General features: G+C 42.9%; 1 protein-coding gene across 5 annotated transcripts in view; it reads left to right on the top strand.

Moving 5' to 3' along the window:
* LOC110947059 (uncharacterized) overlaps window positions 1–21,503 on the top strand; it is a 51,264-nt gene that overhangs the window by 19,178 nt on the left and 10,583 nt on the right. Inside the window, exons 4-6 of one of the 5 annotated variants that reach the window (XM_051947729.1) lie at window positions 583–696; window positions 995–1,132; window positions 19,680–19,858. The exons of 1 other annotated variant lie outside the window; for it this stretch is intronic. In XM_051947729.1, coding sequence (XP_051803689.1) covers window positions 583–696; window positions 995–1,132; window positions 19,680–19,840 — 413 coding nt within the window. In that variant the 3' untranslated portion in view covers window positions 19,841–19,858. Of the gene's footprint in view, window positions 1–274; window positions 491–582; window positions 697–994; window positions 1,133–19,018; window positions 19,133–19,679; window positions 19,859–21,503 lie in introns of those variants that run through there. 3 more of the 5 variants (XR_007941655.1, XR_007941657.1, XR_007941656.1) reach the window with 3 other exon arrangements.

Consider the following 21,503-nt stretch of genomic DNA (forward strand, 5'->3'; position numbering starts at 1 on the left):
GACGTTCAACATTCAGTCCTCCAATCCAAACCCAACATATGAAATCAGACACCTGAAGCCCTGCACCAAATATCAGTATGAAGTTGTATTTATCGACAATGATGGCAGTGAAACCTCCTGTAACCACGCTGAAGATAAAAACGGAACTGTAACAACAGAACGAATGCGTGAGTCCAAATAACTAACACTGTTTAATTCATCTGATGTTCTTTGAATTTAACAAATGAGACTGTGTATAAAACAGACACATTTGTGCATCTTTTGTGTATTTCAGGTGAAGGTGACATTAAAGGTGGCAGCTCCATTCCTGGATTTATTTCTTTCCAAAGTGATTGGGACATCAGCTCCTCACTATTAACACCAAATAAACATCTGCAATACATCAATGAAACCTACCGTCTCAAACTGGATTCTGAGGACATTTGCTCAGATTTTACAGCAACCTTCACTTCAGGAAACTGTGTGAACTCTTCCATTAATGTCACTGTTGGTATGTATGAATGGATGAACCTTCATTTAGAAATTCATGTGCTTCAGACCTCAAATCATCAGGTTTAATGTTTGTTCTGTTTAAATCCTTAGTTATCTTACATCCAAGTGAAATAAAACAGAGTGTTTCCACTGGACTTCCTGCAACAATCAATACAACGTTCCCTTCAAAATGTAAAAATCTCTCCGTTGATTACACCTGTTCAGGTAAGTGGAAAGACCAGAAGTGGAGACTTTCAGCAACATTATCAGAACATTTACATGGTAGATGTGCAGTTTAAACACTAACACAGCATTAAAACAATGAACGATGATGAAAATCAGTTTAGGTGTTTTGGTGAGAGAAGACTGAGCTGCTGCTTTGTGCTCTTTGTCAATCTGTTCTGAATATTGTTTCTCTGAAAGTGTCCAAAGCTGAATCTGAACCTAGAAGATAACTGCTCATCCACACTGAGATACAAACACCAGTTATTGTAGAAATCCTGTCATACTTGTGTCTCCTCAGAAAATGGAAAAGTCAGTGACTCCAAGAAACTGTTTGAGCTGGAGCCTTTCACAGACTACACCTGTACTGGTCTGATTAAAGACAACAACGTCCCCTTAGATAAGAGAACTACACCGATCCACGTCAGGATCGACTGCAGTAAGTTTGACATTTACTTTAACTCAGTGGAGTGAAAGTTTGTATCCTCAGAGGAGTAAATCACAGTAACAGGTAGACGATTTATTATTGCTGACATCAACTGTGTTCCAACAGGTTTTACACCAAAGGAAATCACCTCAATGAGAAAAACAACCAACACTTCCATTGAGCTGACCTGGACAACAACCAGTGACAACTGCCAAGATGACCTTCCTAGACTTCAGAACCTTTCACTGTCTTATGACTGCAGCTGTGAGACGAATAAAAGTAAAAGTCAACGTAAAAGTAAGAAAATAGTTTGGAGTCACTGTACTCGTGTGTTCTATTCACAGTGTGTGTTTTTAGGACTTTTCAAAATGAAATATGTGTTTAAATCTTCAGTGAGTCTCTTGCATTCAGATGTTTCTTTGTTCCAACGTTTCAGAACATTAAAGTTAATGTAATTGATGTTGTGTCATGTTGTGGTTTTCATTGTTATTAAAATACTCACATACAGTAATATACAGAACAAGCATTACGAAACAAACATTATTAAAAAAAGTTTGATGACAGTTTTCTACAGAAGACAGAAACACTGATGTGTTCACAGTTAAAAATGTTACAGTACAGAAGATGAACTGATCTGAAACAGTTTTATGCAGAAAGAGTGATAAAAGCAGTTTCTCAGTGAATACTGAGGTTTTAGCTCACAGGACCACAATCAGAGCTGGAGATTCTTAATGTGTAACCTGACAAACAGACCAGAGTGTTTGTGGATATTTCTACAACGTTAACATGAGATTCAGTCATTTAAGTGTCTTTAGATTGACCTGCTGTTACTAAAACAGTTCAATAAGATTCTGTTTCCATTCCAGGCAACTTGATTTCACGTCCTGATGGAGGGAAATGTGACTTCACTGGACTCTTACCGTACACTGACTACACCTGTGACATAGTTCCCACCTCCAACAAGGACAACAAAGATGACCAACGGCTAAGAGTTTACCAAAGAACTGATGCTGGAAGTAAGTGAGCAAGAAACTATAAGATCACAGTACTCAAAACACAGAATACAAAATCTCTGGTATTGGCATGGCCCCTCCCTCTCCTGTACTGCGCTGTGTCTGATTAAGAGCGGCTGCGGAGGAGGACGGCTGCTTCAAATCCCCAATCAGCTGTGTATAAAGCCTGGCGCTCTCCACTGCTCCTTGCTGGGTCATTGCCTGCGGTTCCCCGTCAGATGCAAACCTCGGTTCGAGCTCTGTCTCTCTCCATCGGCCCTTGGACTTCCTCGCCTGCTCCGTCTTTCCCCCTCAGCCTGGAACCCCTCGTCTGCTCATCTTCCCCCTCCTCTCTGCACTCCCCGTCTGCTCTGGTTGTGCCTGAACCACCGTCCCTACCACCACTCCGCCACTGGCTCTCATCAGCTCCATCCCCGCCTCAACCCCCCCGGACTATGACGTAAGTCACCCTCCCCGTTTAGTTTAGTTTAGTTTAGTTTAGCCCCCACCACGGCCGTTGAGCAGTCGCCCTTAGTTTCATTTCAATCCCCGTTGTTCATTCCCCGTGCCTCCCATATGGAGAGCATTCTGTTAATTTAACACATTAAATCCTTTGTTCAGTACCTGTCTGTCTTTCGTGCCTGCTTTTGGGTTCTAAACGCCGCATCATTGTAACAGAATGACCTTGTCACCCAAGAACCCAGCAGACACCCCTGTTTTTTTTTAACTGCCCCCACCTGGCGGTTCCCCTGGCAGCCCACCTGATCCTGTTTCCCTGCTAGCCATGGCGCCGCCAGCCAAGAGACCTAGTCGCCGAAGGCTCAGCGCCAGGAAGCGCCGTGGCTCCCCGGTTCCCGCTCCGGAGATGTTCTGTACCCCCACAGCTCCCAAGCAGGTCGATGTCACTGCACTCCCTGCTGAGGAGAGGCCCTGTGCCACCTCACTCCCTCTGGCTGCGGAGAGGCCCCGTACCGCCTCACTCCCTCCGGCTGAGGAGAGGCCCCGTGCTGCCTCCTCCCTCTAGCTGAGGAGAGGCCCCGGGCCGCCTCATCGCCCCATCTCCAGTCCTTATGGGACCCCGTCTTCGGTCCGTATGGGAGCCATCACCCTGTTTTCTGTCTCTGTGGGGCCCATTGCCCCGTCTTCTGTCCCCGTGGGGCCCATCGCCCTGTCTCCAGTCCTTATAGGGGCCGTCGCCCCGTCTTTGGTCCGTATGGGGGCCATTGCCCTGTCTTCCTTCTCTGTGGGGCCCATTGCCCAGTCTTCTGTCCGTGTGGGGGCCGTCGCCCCGTCTCCAGTCCTTGTGGGGGCCGCCGTCCCGTCTCCGGTTTCCTTGAGGAGGCTTCCAGCCTCTCCTGTAGCCTTGAGGAGGCTTCCAGCCTCCCCTTCTGCTTTGAAGAGGTTTCCAGCCTCTCCTGCAGCTTCGAAGAGGCTTCAAGCCTCCCCTGCAGCTTCAAAGAGGCTTCCTCCGCGGCACCCTTAAAGAGACTTCAAGCCTCCCCGGCACCCTTAAAAAGGCTTATAGCCTCCCCGGTGCCCTTAAAGAGGCTTCAAGCCTCCCCGGCGCCCTTAAAGAGGCATAAAGCCTCCCCGGCACCCTTAAAGAGGCTTAAAGCCTCCTCAGCAGCCTTGAAGGGGCGTAACGCCTCTTCAGCAGCCTTGAGGAGGCTTAAGGCCTCCCCCGAGTCCTTGATGATGCAAAACACCTCCCCCGAGTCCTTGATGAGGCAAAACGCCTCCTCCGAGTCCTTGATGAGGCGAAACGCCTCCCCCGAGTCCTTGATGAGGCATAGAGCCTCCTCGGCAGCCTTGAGGGGGTGTGACGCCACCACAGCAGCCTTGGCAAGGCGTGAGGCCTCCCTTGAGCCCTCGAAGAGGCGTGGCGCCACCTCGACAGCCTTGAGGAGGCTGAGCTCCTCCTCGGCAGCCTTGAGGAGGCGAAGCGCCTCCCCCAGAGCCGTGAAGAGCCTTTGCACCTCCCCTCGATCCCAGAGGAGGCTTTGTGCCTCCCCTCGGGCCCAGAGGAGGGTTAGCGCCTTCCCACCAGTCCTGAGGAGGCTTAAGGCCACACCTACATCAAGTAGCTCCCCTGCAATGGCCACTTTAAGACCCTGTGGTCTCCCGACAGCAGAGGCTTCCCAAGTCCCATCCTCAGCTCTGCCCCCAGAAGTTAATCCAGTCCTTTCCCCGGTCCAGCCCCCTGAGGGGCCCCCAGTCCCGTATCCAGCCCTGTCCCCGGTCCTGCCCCCCGAGGGGTCCCCAGGCCTGTATCCAGCTCTGTCAACATTCCTGCCTCCCGAGGGGTCCCCAAGTCCTGTATCCAGTCCTGTCCCCGGTATTGCCCCCCGAGGGGTCCCTAGTCCCATATCCAGTCCTGTCCCCAGTCCTGCCCCCCCAGGGGTGCCCAGTCCTGACCCCCGAGGGGTCCTCAGTCCTGTCCCCAGTCCTGCCCCCCGAGGGGTCCCCAACCCCGGCTCCAGCTCTGTCCCCAGATGGGCCAGCGGCCCCGGCTCCAGCTCTGCCCCCAGAGGGGCCCCCGGCCCCTGTTCCAGCTCTGCCCCCAGAGGGGCCCCCGGCCCCGGTTCCAGCTCTGCCCCTGGCCCCGGTTCCACCTCTGCCCCCGGAGGGGCCCCCGGCAATGGCTCCAGCTCTGCCCCCGGAGGGTACCCCGGCACCAGCACCGGCTCCAGCTCCGTCCCAGGAGAGGTCCCGCCGCCACCGGCTCCCAGTCCAGCCTCCAGCCCAGGCCTGTATCCAGCTCTGTCAACATTCCTGCCTCCCGAGGGGTCCCCAAGTCCTGTATCCAGTGCTGTCCCCGGTCCTGCCCCCCGAAGGGTCCCCAACCCTGGCTCCAGCTCTGTCCCCAGACGGGCCAGCGGCCCCAGCTCCAGCTCTGCCCCCAGAGGGGCCCCCGGCCCCTGTTCCAGCTCTGCCCCCGGAGGGGCCCCCGGCCCCGGTTCCAGCTCTGCCCCCGGAGGGGCCCCCGGCAATGGCTCCAGCTCTGCCCCCGGAGGGTACCCCGGCACCAGCACCGGCTCCAGCTCCGTCCCAGGAGAGGTCCCGCCGCCACCGGCTCCCAGTCCAGCCTCCAGCCCCGGCCAGTCCAGCCCCCGGGCCGTCCTCCGGAGCGGTCCCTCCAGCCCGTCCAGCCCCGGCCTGTCCAGCCCCCGGACCGCTCCGGAGGACGGTCCGGGGGTCTGCTGGGGTCAGACGTGATCGCAGCCTGGTGACCGTCAGTCCAGCTGCTGAAAACACCTGCTCTGAGGGGACCGACATTGCCGTAATGCACAGGTACCTCTCTGCTCGTTGTGCATCGCAGTTCCTCCATGTCCGTGTTAACACCGAGCTAATGCTAGGTTGAGAGCAGGATGAATTGACACCTAACAGGCTTGGATGCACGGTGTTCAAGTGGTACATCATTTGAGTCATGGACGACTTGTACTTATACACAGTTTCGCAGTGCCAGCAGTTAAATAAGTCATTATTTAAGTCTAAATGCTCCCACACCACACTTCGCCGTGACCGCTTCATGATTAGCCTACTTCTCATAGAAAACATGGAAAGTTTAACTCGCTGGAAATTGCTTGAGCCGTCTTTTTTCAAATAGCCTACTGCCCCCGTGTGGTAAATTTTTTAGTTGCGGCCACACAGCCAACTTCATTGCATTCCTCAAGATTCACGGTATGCAACAGAACTTGTGTTTGATTATCGATCAGAAATGAACGTAATCAACGAAATTCTTAATGATCAATTAATAGATCGTCGATTAATTATGCCCATCCCTACTCCCCACTGCTCCTTGCTGGGTCATTGTCTGCGGTTCGGCCCCTGGACTTCCTCGCCTGCTCCGTCGTTCCCCCTCAGCCTGGAACCCCTCGTCTGCTCATCTTCCCCCTCCACTCTGCACCCCCCCCGTCTGCTTTGGTTCTGCCTGCCCGGACTAAGACGTGAGTCACCCTCCCTGTTCAGTTTAGTTTAGCCCCCACCACGGCCGTTGAGCCGTTACCCTTAGTTTCGTTTCAATCCCCATTCTGTTCATTCCATGCCTCTCATATGGAGAACCTTCTGTTAATTTAACATATTAAATCCTTTGTTCAGTACCTGTCTGTCTATCGTGCCTGCTTTTGGGTTCTTAACACCGTGTCATTGTAACAAGTATTCACTCATCACAATTAAACTCTGTTTTGCTGCATTTCTGTTGTTTACCATCTAGTTAAGATCAATTTGATGATGTAAAAATTATATCTTTTTAAAACACCTGGAACCTTTCAATGTAGAAACAGTTCAAATATTTTAGGAGAAAACTGAAATCATGATTCACAGAAATACAACTCCATTCTGTCTGGTACAGAAACTATGTTGAATTAACTCAGTACTTTGCTTTAATGAATGAACTAATAACTAGACAAGCCCTTAGTAGATGGCAGAACCATGCCCATGCATGATACTCTGTATCAGTTTTGATCATCCCATATATCCCTTCCTATACAAATAGGATATGCAAGAAATGGGATATGCAAGAAATGTGCTGAGTGACCCCTGTGACCTTGACCTTGACCTGCTGACCTCTAACTCCACAACTGAGCAGGGGACCTTAGACCGATCTTCAGTGCCAAGTTTGATTATCCTGACTTCAGCACTTGCAGAGATATCTGACTGGACATACATACACACACACACACACACACACACACACACACACACACACACACACACACACACACACACACATACATACCCTCATACATACTTACCCAGCCAGATACCAAAGTGAATGCAGTAACCCCACTGACGTAGGTCAGGCGTGGTTAACTATCTAAGGTAATTGTTTGAAATATAATTCTAAATGCAAGACATTTCTATTCACTGTTATAGAAAGTTGATGAAGGTAAATCCTGACACTCAGAGAGCACAGCAGGCCCTGAACCTAACACCAATAGTGACAAAACATGATAATTTATATTTAAAATGTTTTCTAATCATTAGTAAACAGATCAGTATTCAACACGTACCAGAATCATATTTTCTCATTGAATTTCTTACTCTTAGTGTTGTAGGAGACCTACATATATAATTGCACTCATTTTGGGCACCACCCTAGATTCCTAGGGAAATAATTAATTAACATTAAAAATTTATTTATTTATTTTATTTTATTTCAGTCTTGTATCTTAAAGACTTGAATCCTCGGTTAAATTGACCACATTCTTGCACAAAGAAACACACAAAGCTGTAATTTGGTCTAAATGAAAGCATTTATTTGCTATTCTATTGAATAAACAAGTGAGATCCTATTTACAGTGACCTGTGATGTGTGTGTGTGTGTGTGTGTGTGTGTGTGTGTGTGTGTGCGTGCGTGCGTGCGTGCGTGCGTGCGTGCGTGCGTGCGTGCGTGCGTGCGTGTGTATGAGAGATGTGGGTGTGTGTGCGTGTGTTCAAATTAGCATATTGAAACCGGAAATATGGTGAGAGAAAAGCCAGATAACTAACCTGACGAGGTAAACGGTAATTTGGATTAAAGTCAATGATTTGTAAAGGAATAAACGGATTAAATGAATTAATTAATCAAGCGGTTAGTACATCAACCAGATCAAATAGAGCAAACTCAGCCGGATTTACTGAAGTGAACCGTCGTTTTGCTGGGACGCAGAGGAGCCGGGAGATCTCGCAACGAGCCGGGAAGGCCTTGCTTCTCAGACGCTGTGTGTCACGGTGGCAGCCGGGGGCGTCCTGCATAAAGAGATCGGTCCGTTGATAGGAGGTCTGATCCAGCAGATCTCCAGTGGTCACAGCTGAAGAAGCCGGTGTCCGGTGATAACATTCACTTGATTTAAAAATGAGGCGGGTTCTCAAGCTTTAACCAGGTCAAAGAAAGGATGTCTGATGGGAACCGCCAAATGAAGAAAAGTAAATATTGGTTCTTAATTAGTTCTTGGGATTAAAACGAATAAAATTCGGCTTAAAATGAGCATAATGTCTAGCTTTAAGTTACAAAAAGTAAAAAGGATAAAATAGTTAAACTTTGAAGCGAAAAACTTCAGAAGATAGGGAAAAATGCACTTTTAGAAGAAAATAAGGAGAGAGGCTGATGTGAAGCCTCTAGAGAGTGGAAACAGGAAGAGGGCGAGCTGGGACCTGCTTGGGGTCTTATTAGGCCAAGGCGGGCCATGGGCAGAGAGATAGAGTTTCAGCGCGAACCTCCACTGAAATTTGATTCTCTTTGTCTCACAGAAAGGAGATGGTCCAAAATGGATAAAGAGTATGTGACATTAAAACGGGTAAACGATCGGTCTATCGCTCACCATATTTCAGTTGTGTGAAAGATAAACGCATGTTCCTAAATGTGCAGATTATTACATATGTTCATATTATGTGAATTATTTCACTCATAACTATATGTTTATGACATTAAAAATACATATCACAGTGAAAATATAACAACAAGTCAGACATTTGGTGATGAATAACACAATTGTCATCCTTTCAACCTAAATAGAAAGTAAATTCAGAGGTTAATAAGAGAATTCATTCCAAATCATAGTATCCTGGGGAAGAAATGATTAACATCATATTTTAAGATCTAGACTTCTGTAATAGATAGAACTGTCAAATTTGGATATGCGACAAACAAAGGACTTTCAGTAACTTTGGTGAACCTGAAACTTAATAATACATATCAGAAATATTAATTTTGAAGAGGTTCAGTTCCTTCAGTTGGAGAGAGTCCCTCTCTGTGTCTGTGTGCTTCAGCAGCAGTCATAAATTTTATGGCTGTTATCTGATCCCGGTGGAATGTGGAGACGTCTCCAGCTGAGGGTCTCTTAAAGCTGGGAAGGGATTTTAGCATGAAAGTTCATTAAACCAAACATCCATAGCATAAAGGTGAAAGTCATTGTCTTTCAAAAAGAGAAAGTTATTCCAGGTGTTGTTCAGCAGGGACTTCATCTCAAGGGAAAGGTCTCTGTCTAGTGCCTGTGAATGAAAACATACAGAAATGCATGTGTATCCCCATGTCTCCAGTAATGAGTGTTGGTCAGCGCTGGAGAGGGAGAGCTTATCTGAGTTTGTCATGTCTGGAATTCCAGGGAAATTTCTACAGTGTTTTTCTCTGTGATCTGTGAACGTGTAGAAATTTACCAGCTTCAGTCAGTTCAGTTCAAATGTGTCTGCTTGTCATTTTTCATCTCACAATTTTTGACTGATAGTTTTTAATTTTATTGAAATATATTTAAATCAAGTCCAAACTACAAAACAGTTCCAGGAAAACAAAAGCACAATTCATCATTCAAAGAAACATAAGAAAAAATTACCTGATTCTTTAAACAAAAAATAAATTAAATAATATTATTCCAACCAATACACCAATGCACCAATAATGCTAAAGTACAGATACCACAACATCTCTTTGACTGTGAGTAAGCGTTGCATCTAAAGTCAAATATTTCATCTTTTTTCATTCTATTACAGAACCAGCAGATATTACAAATGTGATTTGGAGTCTTTCAGACAATAATTTGATTATAGTAAACTGTACTCATCCAAGAAGCCGTTTGTTTGGACCTAAAGCGACATACAGAGCACGTCTTATTAATGTTGATGACAAACCACGTGAGAACTGGCATTGTGGGTTTGAATTCAGAGATCTGAGCTACTCTACGAGCTACACAGTGGTGGTTTGTATATTTCTGTTTTTTAACTCTTCAGAATATTTCTATTTTACTGTTCATTTATTGTTGGATGCTGTAATTCTTAATGACGTTCCTTCTTTATAGGTGACTGTTTATAATGGAGTGCTGGAGAGCAATCCCAAGATTATAGACGTTTCCACCAAGTGTATGTGCTGTTTTCATTGATACCGCAAAACATGAATAATTTTACTGTAATGTTTAACTCAGTTTCTCTTAATTGTATCTTGAATGTAACCATTTTGATATTCTTCTGTTGTAATCCTCATTTACAGACAACAACAAAGCTGTCATTATTGGTTTTATGTGCTTCCTCATTATCATCACATTTGTTGTGGTGTTTGTGGTGATCTATAAGATCTACATGAAGAAGCGCAGAGAGTCCAGAGGGTAAGGACCACGTATCAAACCTCCTGAATAAGTGTGTCACTGAGTTGCTTCAGTTTACATACAAAGCCATACGACAGAAATTAATTTTGATTTACTGTAATATTTTCTCCACAGTGGTGTGAATGACGACATGATGCTTGAATCAGCAAGTGAGTAAAATATTAACATCATTATTTGAACACTGTATCGACATGGTATGTTATTCTCCAAAAACTGTGAAACATTATAATAATTTGTAGCTAAAAAAGAACTGAGTCAAGGGAAGTTTTAGAAGTGTACTGAGGCGTGATGTTGTGCTGCAGTTGTACTTTGTGTCATGTTTCCTCTTTGTTGTCATAGTCTACATGAATACACGACCTCCTGGACGGCGTCATAAAGCAGCTCACTGATGAAGGAAGGCCTGATGGAGCTTCACATCAAATCACCATTTACTCTCTATGATAAGTTTTGAAGTTATTCAGCTTGCAGTAGATATTTTATAACATTTTAGAGACTATTTGTATTAGCCAAGAGCTCCAGTATTGTACTCTATTGAAATATTGTTTAACAAAGTAAATTCTGTGGTATCTTCATCCCTTTGTTGCATTTTGGAATTTCAGTGATTTTGATGCTTCGGTGTGCATATTTTACCATGTTAGAAAGTGTCAGTTTTCATTCTGATGTTTTGAACCAAGTCTGGTTAAATAAATAAAATCAACTCAATCCTAATGGTGCACAGAGGTGAGGCTGAATATTAGACAAACCGGCCAGGTCTCCCTTGGAAAACAGGCTTTTAATCTCAATGGACTTCCTGCAAAAATAAAGGTTGAATAAGTACAAAAAATAAAATAAAACCTCCAGAAGTCAACAGTGTAGCTTTGCTGAAAATCTGTGGAATAGAATAGCTACAGCAATGAATTGTTCAATGGTGGATTCAGGAAAGCTTCATCAACATGTAAAGTTGAGAAACATGTGACAGTATCAAGTACAGTGTGAGACACAGTGACTGCATTCAAATGCTTTTCTTTCACTGGTAAAGATGCAGCATCACAAACTAGACCAAGGAAGAAAAACACTGCCACGTTTAGAAAGCAACAATCAGCAACAATCTTCACTGTTGACTTAAAGAGGTCACATGGTGCCTTTTGGAATTTCCCCTTTCCTTAGTGTGTTACAGCTTTGTGTGCATGTAAAAGGTCTGCAAACGTTGTTCTGCTACTTGTCTACATCACCGTGTAACATATTTGAATAGCACTTGCCTAGTGGATAGTTTGGCTGGAACTAAAACAAAGAATAAACACAAAAGGTCAAATTGGAGACCCATGATCCGAGGCCTATCTAGGCTATGTAAACTCACTTATTTTACCTTAACAGGCCACCAAAATGTTTTGAGCAAAACCAAGTCCAGTTGCTGAATCGTCACTCATACTGGATCTAAAAGGCCAAATTTAAAAGAGGAGCTTGTGCAGGTGGAGCTGAGAAACTGCAGTTCATCAAACAGCCACTGGAGGCGAACTTTAAAAGTGAGTCAGTCATAAAATCGAACATCCCATAAACTCACGCCCTCCTTTTAGCAGAAAAAAGGTCACTTCCTTGGACTCCTTCCCTCAGCCCTGTGGTTTTTGGTTTTATGTTTTTTGCTTTTGTTATTGTGATTTCTTTAACAGAGAAAAAAATGTTTGTACAATGTTTTTTTAAGTTTAAGGATTTGTGCAAATTCTACATATAATTTCACGATTAAAACATATTAAGGCCCAAAGTTGCACATCATGAAGGATGTGGACAAAAGGCGGGTACTGTGACAGGAAACCATATAGCCCAGAGACGTTAGCATGGTCAGTCTCAGTTCAGTCAGGCTTCACTACACAGTGGAGGATGGCATAATGTTTCACAGAGTGCCACAACTCCTGATAAACGGATGTATTTTTTCTGTTAAAACGGTCATTTCACGGACACTGACTAAGCTCTCATTGGTGTTCAGGTCTTCATTATCACCACACTGTTGGCCTTGGCTGTGGCAGTCTACAAGACCTGCGTTCTGTAACAAACATCACATCTAGGAAACAAAGTGTTTTTGAAATTGGCTTCATTTTGAGCTCTTTGGCTGTTAGGTTTGGTTTAGCAGGCTCTTTGGATGACCCTCACGACACTCGCGGCCATTTGGCATCACACAGTCGACCTTTTGTAAAAAAAGCAAAACAAAGAAAAATCCTTGACAGTACCTTCAGATTCGACGGACAGACGGGCTCAGTGGCCAAAACCAGCTTTCACCATTAAAGACTTCTAGCCAGTAGGCAGCATGATGCAACGGTGTTACATAGTGATGTAAACAAGTTATGGAAGAAATGCCTCGACTTCGTTTCAGGCAGGTCAGGAGCAGCGTTTCCTGTGAGAGAAATAAACTCCCTTTGCCGTGGACTTTGGACTTTTTAGGTTTGTATATCTTTTACATGAACAGAATAACAGCTTTATAGCACATGGAAGGTGAGGACAAAAAACTGAAAGGCATCATATGGACTCTTAAATCTTTCCTTTTCAAATCAGTCATTTTCCAAAATATTATTCACTGTCCAAGTGTTAAGTATGGAACTGATACACAACTGATTTTTTGTCAGTAATATTTTACTGAAAGCGTTCCTTGGCAGACTTATGTGACGACAACAGATATGTAAACAATTGTATATTATTGTACATCAGCCCAAAATTCCTTCTTCTATCGTTTACTTTTCTAAGCCCCCATGTATTATGCCTCATTTCTTATCTTTTAACTGTAACGTAAACAGGAGGACTGTGCCGCCTTATTTTATTATTTTAGACAAAAAAATCATCAGGGTCTAAGTCATTACGGACAAGGTCTTGTGCCTCATCTTCATCCGAACACTCATGTGGCTCCTCCATTAGTGCAGCTGCAGTCTGAGCTTGTGCTGAAGCCCAAGCTGCTAAAGCAGAGGCAGCATTTGCTGAAAGGGAAAAGGAAGTCAAAATGGAGCAAGTGCTTAGAAGCATCTTTAAAGGTCGAGAAGACACATCGAGAAGTATCTCTGGATACTCTTCAGCTAGAGAAAAAAGCTGCAGCTGCGCTAGCTAAGGCTGAAGCTTCAGAGGCAGCCATGGAAGAGGAAAATGAAGACCTCAACTTCAAAATTAATCTCCAGATTCAAGATCCAACAGAGCGCACAAAAGAATATGTGGAAGACCAGGCAAGGCATACTATCAGTCAGTCAACACCTGCATTACAGGGAACCACTACTGATACTGTTAGACAACCTACCACTGCTGTGCAACGTGCACCAAAAGCTGCTGCTCAGTATCACATTCACACATGTCATGGGTTGGAAGTCAGGGAGCGCATGCTGATGCTCACATTACACTTTACAGGTAGAGCGCCCCAGAAAGTGTGGCATTCAAAAGGAGAAATGCATCGCATGAGTCACACCGAGGTATTTAATCCTCCTCAAGCTCACCAGTGCACAGATGGTCAACAGGCTAATCAGATCTTGTCAGACTTCATCAGGTTTTTCGCAAGACGTGAACTTGTGTCCTCGGGGCTTCTCCAGTCGAGTGATCATTCAGAAAGCTACAGGGCTTGGAAAGTGTCATTCTTGAATACCATAAGAGGTTTAAACCTTACAGACACTGATACGATAGGATTCTTGGTGAAGTGGCTCGGCACCAAATAGGCTGCACAGGTGAGAAGGGTAAGAGCTGTGTAAATCCACCCTCCAGAAAGAGGGCTCAAAATGACTCGGCACAGATTTGACAAATGTTATGGATCTCCAGAGGTCATTGAGAACTTGCTGTTCAACAGATTGAATAGCCTCCCTAAGATATCTACCAAAGACCACAGGAAGTTAAGAGAGCTAGGTGACTTGTTAATGGAGCTTGAAAGCACTAAATCTGATGGGGACCTGCTGGGACTCAAGTACTTAGACACAGCCTGTGATATCAACCCAACTGTGCAGAAACTGCCATACAACTTGCAGGAGAGATGGCTCTCCCACAGTTCTAAGTTTAAGGAAGAGTACAAGGTCCCATTTCCATCATTTGACTACTTTGTGGGGAATGATCCTAGATTCTCCCTCGTTCCAAGCAGCACTGAACCTTCAGTGATAAGCAAGTCAGCTCCTAAAAACAGCAGTAAGAGGCCACCAGTCTCAGTCCACAAGACTGTGTTATACTTCCTCTTCAGCTGAGACAAAGCCCGAGGGTTAAGTGGATCCTGCAAAACAATACTCCGTACACATCAAACCCCAACGATTTAGGGAAACGCTCATTGAGAACAGGAAATAATTTTTAAAGCAACATGGCATCATCAGCCCATCTAGTCAAGAACTGTCAGCAGTATAAAATGTGCTGAATGTGGAACCAAGAGTCACACTTCAGTCCTGCTGCTTGGTCCATAGAGGCACACAACCCTGCACATGAGCATGGCAGGGAGGGGGATAACAATGTGGAAGAAGCTACCGTTTCCTCAAGGTGCACATAGGTCTGTGGGGGAGACCTCGCTGAAAAATCATGCTCAAGCATTTGTCTTGGGAAGGTTTACCCAGCTGGGCAGCAGGAAAATGCAGTTCGGGTTTATGCGATATTGAATGATCAGAGCAATCGGGCGTGTTTTCTTTGAAAGTTTTGGAGTTTATAGAGTTTGAAATCTGCCACCCTGGTCGAGGAGACAAGGAAGCAGTGGTTGTAGTCAGAGTGTAGCAGTGAGCGAATTTTAGTCAGAGAAAACTTGTCATGCAGAGAGGTCTGTTCACCGTTGACAAAGTACTTCGTCACGTAATGGCTGACTCAGATTCTGAATATTCACCCTCTGATAAAGATGTTCAGTCGTCCAGTGAGACAGAAAGTGACGCTGCATCTGTGTGTAACAGCAGGAAGTCAGTGGGCCAAGACAGTCCACAAGCAGCACATACTGGAGTCGATGCATTGCTTCACCGTTTCCGGGGTGGCAGGAGGGGACATGTTGGGTGCAGCAGGGGTGGTCAAAACACTGCTAATGGTGAGCTGGCAGTGGGGATGCAAAAAACCGCAGAAATGGCGGCAGGCGCGGGAGAAGCCACAGGAGAAAATACACTGCTAATAGCGGTGGAGGCAGCAGTGGCATTCACGGCCCTGTCATAAATGACGATAATGATGGCTGGGTTTGCTTGAGAGATGAGGAAGAGTATCACAAGTGGATCAGGCATTTTAATGAGCCTGTTGGGTTTCGTGGAGACAGGGATCTGACAAATTCTGAGCCAAGCAATGCCATCTTGATTGATAAACATCTGTAAACGTTATGTAATCCATATGCCCGCCGCCTGGTGACATCATAATATGCAAATTAGATGAGAAATTTACTCCCATCACAAACTTTGGGTCATACTGATGTTTTTTCTCATTTACAGTATATCTTTATCTCTAATCATTTTCAAGTTACAACCTTTTGAAAAAGTGATATCAAAACTGAGTATTTTATTGAAAAACTGTGGCGCCTCAAGGTTTAAATTATCATTGTTATTGTATGTGTATATATACATGATCCGGCCTGCTGAAATGATATTGATACATTGTAGCAATAATAATGATGCTTATTCGCTTTTGTGTTTCTTGAAACGCAAGCAGACATCATACTCGAATACCGAGGGATTGCAAACGACGACTGCCAGTTGCTACATTAAACAAATCCAACTTGGAGTCTTTTGCCAAGTCTAGTGATTGGAGATGAAGTTTATCTGCCTGTCAGTTCATGCAAGGTGTGTGAGGATGACAGGACAAGGACAGTAAATGCAAATCTGACTGTGTGTCAAACCACACATTTGTTCACGTACACAAACAAAGTTCTGAAAGCTGGATCCAAAACCATTGCGTGTTCATACATATTAACAGACTGACTAAAAGAAATATTCAAAGAAAGATGTGTGGTTTCCTGTTAGCAGCAGCAAAACAGAAATGAAGCTTCCTCCTCTAACTAGAAGATAGCGGTCCTCCTTCTCAGAGCAGTGAAGAAAGAACTTTTAAAACAGCTTCTTGTGTCAGTATTTTCCAGTTGGACTGTATTTACTGTATGTATGTGATTGGACACAAACTGACTCCTGGATATGGCAGCTCTCTGGGGTCTCACCGTCCTGCTGCTCTTTGCTCCGTTCATCGGTTTGGCTGAATTTTGTTGTAAGTAACCAAAGTGTTTTTTGAAGTTGGGTCTTTGTTTTTCTCATCCTTAACCCTCATCATATATATTGGTATATAACTTGTCAGAATTTTGTATTTGAAAGTTGGATTTTGTTTTTAGGTAATTGTTCCCTACATAGTTGTCATCACGTACACCAAAGCTTGTTTGATTGAAAATCATTTGGGTTCCATGTGGATCCCAGTCAGACTGTGCATCTTTAATTATCTATGTTTGTGTTTTGTTGCTCTTGTGATGACTGCTTCAGTTGCATTGTGTTTCATTTCAATTCAGGAGTTCTTACACTAATATTGTAAGCAATACACTTCAGTAATCATCAATAATAATTTCATTGTTTCTTTCATATTTGTATCTGTAGACGACACACGTTTCAGGAAAATATACATTGAGAGGATATGGACAGGTACAGGAATATGAAACAAATGAAATACTACTGGGTCCAGCTGCACCCCAAGTGTACGGATTAATAGGGTTTGTCACGTGTACTGATGAGGGTCAAGAGTAAAATATTATTTATGTTTTACATATGAAGAAAAAACTGAAACAATAAAATAATAGCCAGCTTAAGGCTTCAACGTCTGATTTTTATAATCCATTTAAATCACTGTCTTTGAAAGAAGCACTTTACCACGCACTTAATAATGTGTGAAAACTTTAAAATTAATGTCACTGTTATATTTTATTATCATGAAATTCAGTTTGTTTTTCAGGTGAATATTGCTTGTTTACTGCTGGTTAAAATCGCTTTTCCGAAACCACCACGCCTTGATGATGAAACCTGTGAAATGAGTGAGATTATATCTGAAAAATAAAAACACACAAAAAAACACCTTTCCTGAAACTTTATGTTACAACTTTGAAGTTGCTCATTTGAAAAAAAATAAATTTTCATTTATTACAAAGAATAACACATCGATGTGGATTTTGATTAAGACTTTGATAATTCAGGATTTTCATGTCAGCACAAGATTACTGATAGAACACCTCAGTCTGTATGAAAAGTTACTTTATCCATTCTTACAGGAACATCTGTACTGAGGTCTACTCTCAGTCATTTGAAAAAGGAGAATTTTTAAAAACCTAAATATAGAGTCAACAATTAATTTAACACAGAACTAAAACTGAGCCTCTGTCAGGACCAAGTTGTGTGCTGAGAGGACAAATTCAAAACTCCACACTTGTGTTAATAAGCATCACATTACAAAAAAAACAAAGCATATATATATACAGAGTGTCCCAAAAAATGAATCCACCTTTAAGCAGCTGATAACTCACTTCACACCACCAGACTTCTTTTTATGGGGATACCTAAAAGACAAAGTCTACACAATGAGACCTGCAACAGTCACTGAACTGAGAGCAACCATTGAACGTGAATGCACGCAAATACCAAAAGGAACTGTTTCATGATGTGTGCTATTCCATCGCTTTGTGTTGTCGGCAGTGTCTGGACCAGAACGGACATCAGTTTGAGAACAGGCGGTGACAAAACAATAGAATGATGTTTGCAAATTCTTTACACGTTGAAAATTAAACAAATTATAATAAACACCTAGTTTACAATTATTTAAAGTGTGTATACATTTTGTGGGACACCCTGTATGTATATAGGTGCAATTTTAACATTTTAAAACCTTAATATTCAAACAAATAAAATGAAAAATACTGTATGAGTACTTGTGAGGAACTGTATTTTAACTTTAAAATGTAACTACTAATTTAACTTTAATTCATATAAGTCAATTATATAACGTGTTTTGGGGAAAAATGTCCTTGTGCAAGTAAAGTGTGTTTAACAATAAGATAAAAATAAAGAATTTTTTTTACTGGCAATTAATGGAATAAGGCATGCACATTAAACAACTAAAAAGTCGAACAGTAAAATTGATTTCTTGTCGTGTCTCACCTCCTCTAGATGTAATATTGTAATGTTTTGTTCAACAGTTTAACGGCTGAAGAAAAAGAACAACTGAAACTACTGTAATATGGGAAATATGTGCCGTATTTGTCAGTGGTTTTACAAATTCTAACGCTTATTTTTAAATCTCTAAAAAATGTAAGTACATTTTCTAGTTCCTTTACTTACAGTGTAACATTTACTTTTTAAAACATACTTTTGGGGGTTTAGAACCTAAATAATAATGAAGAAGATGATTTTAAATTGTTTTTTGTTTTTTTTTTAAACTATGTATACACAAGCTCTCGAAAAACGGGGTACATTGGTCCTCACAACTGTGCATTCTTTTCATCTGTCCCGTGGTTGGGTATCTGATTATCCAGAGCAGGGTTTTGCAAGAACAGCAAATTCAAAAACAAATTCCAGGAATTTTTTTTAATCAGATCAACATTCATGAAGGGAGGATTTAGAAAAACATCCTGTTTTAATATCAAACTACCATGAATTGATTTTATGTCATGCAGAATAAAAGCTCGATGGAGCGTCTGTAAAGATGGTAAGGTAGGCATGAGATGTTAGTTTAGCATCATATCAGATGAAAATGTGGGCAGCACACTTTCCAGACTGCAGCTACTTTTCTCCCTCAAATGAACCACAACCACTTTACCAGCATGCAATCTGACTCTCAGACAAACATCTCTTCACCACAGCGACAACTAAATGAGATCTTTGGGAAATATTACAGCATTGATGCATATTTAAATGATCTTTTTAAATCCTCAGATGACTTAGATCCAAGTGAAATAAAACAGACTGTTTCCACTGGACTTCCTGCAACGATCGAACCAACGTTCCCTTCAGAATGCAGAAGTCTCTCTGTTGATTACACCTGTTCAGGTAAGTGGAAAGACCAGAAGTGGAGACTTTCAGCAACATTATCAGAACATTTACATGGAAATAGATGCAGTTAAACACTAACACAGCATTAAAAAAATAAACGATTATGAAAATCAGTTTAGGTGTTTTGGTGAGAGAAGACTGAGCTGCTGCTTTGTGCTCTTTGTCAATCTGTTCTGAATATTGTTTCTCTGAAAGTGTCCAAAGATGAATCTGAACCTAGAAGATAACTGCTCATCCACACTGAGATACAAACACCAGTTATTGTAGAAATCCTGTCATACTTGTGTCTCCTCAGAAAATGGAAAAGTCAATGACTCCAAGAAACTGTCTGAGCTGGAGCCTTTCACAGACTACACCTGTACTGGTCTGATTAAAGACAACAACGTCCCCTTAGATAAGAGAACTACACCGATCCCGTCAGGATCGACTGTCGTAAGTTTGATATTTACTTTAACTCAGTGGAGTGAAAGTTTGTATCCTCAGAGGAGTAAATCACAGTAACAGGTAGAAGATTTATTTGCTGACATCAACTGTGTTCCAACAGGTTTCAGAATAACCATCACAAAGAGAGAGACAACCAACACTTCCATTGAGCTGACCTGGACAACAACCAGTGACAACTGCCAAGACGACCTTCCTAGACTTCAGAACCTTTCACTGTCTTATGACTGCAGCTGTGAGACGAATAAAAGTAAAAGTAAGTAAAATAGTTTGGAGTCACTGTATTTTTTAGGACTTTTAAAAAATGAAATATGTGTTTAAATCCTCAGTGAGTCTCTTGCATTCAGATGTTTCTTTGTTCCAACGTTTCAGAACATTAAAGTAAATGTAAATGATGTTGTGTCATGTTGTGGTTTACATTGTTATTAAAATACTCACATACAGTAATATACAGAACAAGCATTGAAATGTCACAGTTTGATGACAGTTTTCTACAGAAACATTGACGTGTTCACAGTTAAAAATGTTACTGTGCAGAAGATGAACTGATCTGAAACAGTTTTCTGCAGAAAGAGTGATAAAAGCAGTTTCTCAGTCTGCTGCTCATAGAGTAAACAGTGAATACTGAGGTTTTAGCTCACAGGACCACAATCAGAGCTGGAGATTCTTAATGTGTAACCTGACAAACAGACCAGTGTTTGTGGATATTTCTACAACTTTAACATGAGATTCAGTCATTTAAGTGTCTTTAGATTGACCTGCTGTTACTAAAACAGTTCATTAAGATTCTGTTACAGTTTCAGGCAAATTGATTCCACGTCCTGATGGAGGAAAATGTAAATTTACTGGACTCTTACCGTACACTGAACACACCTGTGACATAGTTCCCACCTACAAAAAGGACAACAAAGATGAACAACGGCTAAGAGTTCCCCTGAAAACTGATGTTGGAAGTAAGTGACCAAGAAACTATCAGATCACAGAACTCAAAACACAGAAAACAAAATGTCTCGTATTCATTCATCACAATTAATCTCTGTTTTGCTGCATTTCTGTTGTTTACATTGAGTTAAGATCAATTTGTTGATGTAAAAATTATATCTTTTTAAAACACCTGGAACCATTCAATGTAGAAACAGTGCAAATATTTTAGGAGAAAACTGAAATCATGTGATTCACAGAAATACAACTCCATTCTGTCTGGAACAGAAACTATGTTGAATTAACTCAGTACTTTGCTTTAATGAATGGATTAATACCTATCTAAGGTAATTATATAAAATATAATTCTTCTTCTTTCTTTTCTTTCGGCTTTTCCCTTCAGGGGTCGCCACAGCGAATCAATTGCCTCCATCTAACCCTGTCTTCTGCATCCTCTTCTCTCACATCAACTACCTTCATGTCCTCTTTAACCACATCCATAAACCTCCTCTTTGGTCTTCCTCTAGGCCTCCTGCCTGGCAGTGGGAAACTCAGCATCCTTCTACCAATATATTCACACTCTCTCTCCTCTGGACATGTCTGAACCATCTCAGTCTGGCCTCTCTGACTTTATCTCCAAAGCCTCTAACATGTGCTGTCCCTCTGATGTACTCATTCCTGATCCTATCCATCCTGGTCACTCCCAAAGAGAACCTCAGCATCTTCCGTTCTGCTACCTCCAGCTCTGCCTCCTGTCTTTTCCTCAGGGACACTGTCTCCAGACCAAACAACATGGCTGGTCTCACCACAGTTTTGTAAATCTTTCCTTTCATTTTAGCTGAAACTCTTCTGTCACACATCACACCTGACACTTTTCTCCAGCCGTTCCAGCCTGCCTGTACACGCTTCTTCACCTCTTTTTCCCACGCTCTCCATTGCTCTGTACTTTTGACCCTAAGTACTTAAAATCCTCCACCTTCTTGATCTCTTCTCCCTGTAACCTCAC

This window comes from Acanthochromis polyacanthus, chromosome 4, assembly GCF_021347895.1.
Source record: "Acanthochromis polyacanthus isolate Apoly-LR-REF ecotype Palm Island chromosome 4, KAUST_Apoly_ChrSc, whole genome shotgun sequence".
NCBI lineage: Eukaryota > Metazoa > Chordata > Actinopteri > Pomacentridae > Acanthochromis > Acanthochromis polyacanthus.